Source organism: Corvus brachyrhynchos, unplaced genomic scaffold (genome assembly GCF_000691975.1).
Source record: "Corvus brachyrhynchos isolate BGI_N302 unplaced genomic scaffold, ASM69197v1 scaffold219, whole genome shotgun sequence".
NCBI lineage: Eukaryota > Metazoa > Chordata > Aves > Passeriformes > Corvidae > Corvus > Corvus brachyrhynchos.
Window position 1 is genome coordinate 1,377,204 of NW_008240034.1, and position 6,295 is coordinate 1,383,498.

General features: G+C 51.8%; 1 protein-coding gene across 1 annotated transcript in view; it reads right to left on the reverse strand.

Annotated features, from left to right (window-relative positions):
- The window catches only part of SBNO2 (strawberry notch homolog 2), a 43,598-nt gene extending 40,718 nt beyond the window's left edge, over positions 1 to 2,880 (reverse strand). The window contains exons 1-2 of the mRNA XM_008641088.2: positions 2,642 to 2,880; positions 27 to 147 (exon numbers count right to left, since the gene is read on the reverse strand). Coding sequence (XP_008639310.2) covers positions 27 to 40 — 14 coding nt within the window. The 5' untranslated portion in view covers positions 41 to 147; positions 2,642 to 2,880. The remainder of the gene's footprint in view (positions 1 to 26; positions 148 to 2,641) is intronic.
- Positions 2,881 to 6,295: the final 3,415 nt, after the last annotated feature.

Genomic DNA, 6,295 nt, shown 5'->3' on the forward strand with positions numbered 1-6,295 from the left:
AGTTGTGCCCCCCATCCATGGCGGGGTGGGCTGAGGGCATCAGCCCGTGTCCTGCCGCATGGAGTCCTCGGGATGGTGGGACAGGCTGTGGAGTGAGTGGTGGGAGCGTCTTTATCTGTGCTCTTCACCCTGCACCATGTCCTGGGGCTGGGAAAGAAAGGCACGTTTAGGTTTTGTGAAAGGGGAGGTGGGGAAAAAAAAAAACCCACTTGTAAGCTTAAACATAGCTGAGAGATGAGCAAACAGCCACCAGCCTGTGAAATGCTGCTGCCTCTTCAGAAAAGAGAGGGTTTTATGGGAAACAGAGCTCTCCATTACCACCACACCTGGAATTCACCCAGGCTGGAACTGGAACACACCTCTCCTGCCTTTCACACCGCAGGAGCCCCGCAGGTCCCTAAGATCACCTGGGTCGCTGCACACACAGCTGGGCTCGGCCTGAGGAATTTTCTTATCTAATGTGTGAGAAGACTCTGCACTTGTGTGCAAACTCATGGTAATCAATTCCCCCAAATTGCCTCTTTTCCCGAAAATATGCTCTGGAGGTGGGACACCGCTGAGCCAGCAGTGAACCCTCGTCTCCCATCCCATGGCACACTGAGGTCTCCCCAGTTCCAAGGCAGATGTTTCTGTGCACCAAGATCTTTCCCACACCAGTCAAACCAGACCCTGTTACTCATTTGAAATTAACAGTATTAATGCTAGAAATTCCTGAATTTATCAGATTCTGCCACTTTCCCTTTTGCCAGCAAAAGCGGATCCAACACAGAAACATTGTCCTGGCAGGATTAACCCCACAGTAACACGCTGCCTCCAGTGCAGCTTCTCAGTCAAAACCTCCAAACTGATTAATTTTCTTCTAAATTCTCCATAATCCCAAAGGAAACCAATTTCCAACAGGATTTAATGGATTAAAATAAAAAAGAGATGGTGAAAGCAACCTATACAACCAGAGGAGCAGAGAAAAGCATCCATGATGTCTTTACTTCCACCGAATCTTTCTTTGCCCCTTTCTGCCCTCCCTGACCCTCCCCAGAAGCTGAGTAAAATCAAAGTGGCCAAAACCTTTGGATGGAGCAATCAAGCCACACACAACACCTACAGAGCACAGACCAAAGCTGTAATTTAAAAGAGCCACCTGTGATCATTCAGGAGACACTGTGTGCTACAAGGAATATTTTTGAAAAGCCATTTCTGACTCCGAGGCCCTTTAAAAATAAGTGACCTTGCGGTGGACAAAATGACTGTGGCATTTGCAATGGAAAGTGAAATTAGTGACTCTTTCTGCCTTCCTGTGGTGCCGCAGCTGTGCCAGCAGTGCCCTCTGGGCAGGGCTCATGTGGGGGCTGCAGGGCCCACAGGGACCAGCCAGGACCCCTGAGCCCGGACACCGATCCCGTGGCGGAGTCACAGGAGAAGCTCTCGTGTTCTGAGGAACTTCTGGGTGAAGAGCAGAGTTCAACATTCACATCCCACCTATGGAATGATGTGTAGAGCTCCCAGAGTGATTGTTTGGGGGGGGAGGGGTTTGTGGGGAGAAGGTCTCCCTTTCCTATTTTGAAAAGATTCCCTTCAACTCCTGCTCAGCTGTACCCAAGCAGGGCTGAGGTTTGCTGATCTCAGGGTCAATGCCACTGACTGCTCTGGTGTCTGTAAAACCCTGTGACTCTTTCTTACACCAGACTTCAGGGGTTTTGCTGCTTTACTTTTTTTTCTTTCCCCTATTTGCAACAGCTTTTGAGAGGAAATCAACAGCAGTGATTCCCGTAAGAGCTGTAGCAAATATACAGCTTTACTTACACATCCAAAGGAACTTAGGAAGGGTAAAATCAATATCAGAATCCCTCCGTGCCTGCTCTGCATTAGCTCGTGTCTCACACCACCAGATCTCACTGGTGGACCCTGCAGAGCAGAGCCTGCCTCTAAAGCAGCACCAGCTCCCTAAGAAAACTCCTGCACAACAGATCACAGCCCACTGGCAAAACAAAGGAAAACTGCTTTGCAAGAAAGCTGGAATGCTCTGGGCCTTGGTTTGTGGGGAGTTGTAGTGCAACTGCAAAATACATCCAAGCATTGAGAACAGGGGGGAAAAAGAGGCACCAAGAGCTCACTCTACAGCTGGCACCATTCCAGCCATGTCCCAGTCCTGGAGGATGCTGAGGGTACTCCTTATCCCAGGAGAACAGCACCAGCACTTGCTGGACACCCCAAAATCCAACCTGCACCTGCCAAAGCTTTGTGCTGCAAAATGGGCTCCAGGTGATGAACGTGGAGGCTGGCCCAGCTCTTACTCCGAGCTCACATTCCAGTGCCAGGGGCTGCTGTCCAGCTTACACACCCAAGTTCCAAGAAAAAATGAAACAAAAACTCACTAAATCCAGAGACTTGCGTGAGCCCGAGGACAGCAGCATAACACCCAGCACCAGAACAGAGAAGTGGGAGCAGCCCTCAGTGTGCCTGTCCTGCCATTCCTCCAGGTAGCCACATCATAGAAAACCATAAAAATCAGCAAGTTCCGAAGTGCTTCCACTTCCACATCCCATCCTGCTGCTGTGACAGTAAACACTGATAACACAAAGGCCCACACGCCAGGGAACCGCTACAGCAAACTTTTTAAGTGTTTTTCCACCACTTCTCTTACCAAACATACTCCGACCACGCAGCAGCTTCCGCTGTTATGGCAAATCCCCAGAGATGAGGCTCCCGGTCCCAGCACTCGGTCCCAGCATTCGTGTTGGGAGAGGGCTGAGAGAGGAAAGCCCAGCCCACAGCAGCAGCAACAGCACAGAGACCGTTCCCAGCTTCAACCGCGTTTTCTTGCAGCAGCGCTATGGAAGAGCAGCGATCCCCCAGATCCAGAGGGAGGGCACTAAAAATCCCACTGGACCAGACGTGTTCCTTCCTGGCCAGGCAGCCCAGGTTTGAAAGTGAAAGCAGCTCCCTGCACAGGATGACGAAGCCCCTGAGTGATTTCATCCTATCACTGAGCTCCAGGACAGTTTCAATATTCCAAACCCTTTGCTTAAAGGTTTGCTGTCAGCACAGGCACTAAAGGGCAGCTCCAGCCTGGAATTCTTCTGGAATTCATCATGTCTGGAGGTTACGGAGCACAAATTTCAGCTTTTAACAGCTTGAGCTTTTCAGGCATTTCTCAGACCAGTGCTCCAACAGGAAAATTCCAATTGGGAACACACAAAGAACTGCTGTGCAGTAACCAGGATGGACAGAGCCGGGGGTGAGGGCTTGGATCACTGATAACTACGATCAGGAGAGGTGAAAACAACCCAGTAAAGGCAACCGGCACTTCCTCCTGTTGTGTTCCAGCCTTTGTTGGTGTGTTTTAAACTGCCTCCGTTAAAGGAAGACAGCCAGGAACCTACAGACATGCCAGGAGCAGCCGGAGCTAAACCTGCCGATCGTGAATTACCACGCACTGGGAACAACAAAAACACCTTGGGAATGTGATCCTGCTCCTCCTCCTGCTCAGGGATCAGTTCCGCTCACCCTCCTCACCCCCACTGAGAAGAAGGGGAGCCCCAAAGTGTCCCCACCCTGCTCCATCCACTCAGGAGCCCCCAGCTGGGGCACCCACCAGAGCTGGAGGGAATTCTGTGGGATACAATGACTGCGGGATGCAGTCAGGATGCAACGGCCCCAAAGAAATGGGAACTCAACACTACGGAACTCTGAACAGCCAGTTATACATCTCAAGCACCCAGGCACCTTCAAGTTCCTCTTTCATGCTTCTCCTTGACGTATTTTTGGGAAGTTTAGACCAAACAAGCAGATGGGAATAGGACTCGGTCCCGTCACCAGCGCAAAGGAGAACACCAGAGCAGAAAACACATATTATGGGTGATGAAAACAGAATCGCTTCAGGGGATCCTAAGTCAGCACTTTGAGCCACCCTGATCTTCTGAATGCTTTGAGCATGGAAAAGGCTCCTGCGACACAGACATTGCAGCTCTGGAGCTGGGCATGGCACTGCCAGGCACCAGGGCAAACCCTGGCACCACCTGGGCACCACAAGCCAATGCAGAGCTGCAGCGTGGAACAATCCATGAGACCAATTAGCTGTGAGAATTAGTCTGTAAGGAAAGGGAAGACAAATCTGGATCATTCCAGAGGTTCTTGCAAGAGCTGTGGTGGTGCAGACAAAAGAACAAACCTGCCCTCCAAGGACAGCAGAGTTTCAAGGGAGAAAAGGAAGAGCAGTGCTCGCTGCTCCTCGTCTGATACTCAGACCATACAGGATAAAACCAATCAAATACAGCTTTTCGGAGGGAAAAGTCCCCTTTACAAGAAAATATTAACTGTCCCCCACAGGTAGATTCCACTTGTCCCTGCTTTTCCACCTGGGAGAACACACAGGACTATTTCTGGACAGGGCAAAAATGCTTCCCCAAAAATCACCCACGCTCTGATAAGGAGCTCGGCACGTTCCTGTGTAAATCCACCCAGGATCACCCTCACACATCCAGCACCGACATTCCCAAAGGACACACAGCCCTGCCGGGATCACCCTCACACATCCAGCACCAACATTCCCAAACTACAAATGCATCCCTGCAAGGCAGAGCTAGGGCTGAGGCAGTGGCTCAGACATTGGGTGCATGGAATGTTCCCAAAAACAGGGGTTTGGACGCTCCCCAGTATGGGGCAGAGCCTGAGCAAGGCACTGGGAGCACTGGGGCTGCTTCCCTTCCACAAAGAACTTGGCTAAGCAAGGTCAGGAGCCAGGAAAATTCAGGTCCCAAATTCTTCACCCTTTTTCCCCCAGCTTCTCTCCCAGGAGACACTTGGGAGAAACCCTTTGGACCTGAGCAGGTCCCGATGTTCTGTTTCACACGCAGCCACTCGTGGTGGAAAAACCACTCCAGGACATCAAAGCCAACTTCCCTACGGATCAGGGCAGCCTTAAGGCAGGCTCAGTGGGCACCTGCTCCGTGAGAGGCGTGTGTTCACCTTGATCACACCCACACTTGTGCAGACCTCGATCGTGTAACCAAAAAAGACTTCGGAGTTTTAAGTTTTAAACAGAAAAATGTCTCAGGAGAGTATAAATCTCCCAATTAGGCCTGGAAGGCTTTCCTGAAGGATCCAGAATCTCACGGTGACAGGTCACAGCGTGGTTTTCTCCTGTGCAGAGACCTCCCGGCAACATTTGAATGAGACAGGTACAGGCTTATTTTAGGAAAATGAGGGTGTAAACATCCAACAAACAGACCCCCATCAAGTAAAGAGCCAGTGGCAGAGATAACAGAGCTCAGGCTTCCAAAGGCTCCAGCTGGCAGCTTATGGAGCTCTGCAAAACCTGGCAGTGCTGAACGGGACATGCAGCCCTCCCAACCCCACAGCAACAGTATCAGCACATCATTTTTCACTTAAACGCTCCCACCACCAGCTGCTCTTGGTTCAGCCGTTCCTGCATAGCTCAGGACGAGCTCAACACTCCGTGATGTGCAGCAGTAACAGCCTCAGGAGGCACAGCCGACACCCTCCTGCCCTCCGGACTCACCCCAGGGCCAGTACAAGGACCAGAAAACCCTCTGGGGGTTTGGATCCCAGCTTTGGGACGCCAGTGCTGAACCTGCACGACCTGCCCTACCCAGCCCATCTCATTTTCACTGTAAATCGAGCCTGCTAAAGGGGAGCCACAGTTCTCACACTGGAATTTAGGGTTAGTCTGAGGAGTTTTAGACCTGGCACTAGTATTTAATAAGGTGAAGCCTCCGGTACCAGCCCAGTTAATGGTCTGACAGCACTGGTTCCCTATTGCAGAGGCTCTGAATTGGGCCAGTACGGGCTGCACCACAGCAGGAGCTCGGTGCATGATGGATTCATGGCTCCACACTGACAAAGAGGAAGTTTGGATTAGATATTAGGAAATCCTTCCCTGTGAGAGTGGTGGTGAGGCTCTGGCACAGGGTGCCCAGAGAAGCTGTGGCTGCCCCATCCCTGGAAGTGCCCAAGGCCAGGTTAGACGGGGCTTGGAGCAACCTGGGATAGTGGAAAGTGTCCGTGCCCATGGCAGGGGGTGGAACTGAATGAGCTTTGAGGTCCTTCCAACCCAAACCATTCCACGATTCTGTGATTGCTGTGCAGTTTTTACAGCGCTCCGTGGAAAAGCAGCTGAAGAGAGAACCAGAAACACGAAGGTTCGCTGGCTGTGGCCACCCCGGCCGTGCCGGGGCAATTCCCTCTCCGGACCCGGCTCGGACAGGGTTGGAGGGGTCTGGGCTTTGCTGGGATCGGGGTCACAGAGGCTCCGCAGCATCTCCGGCTCTCTCCGATG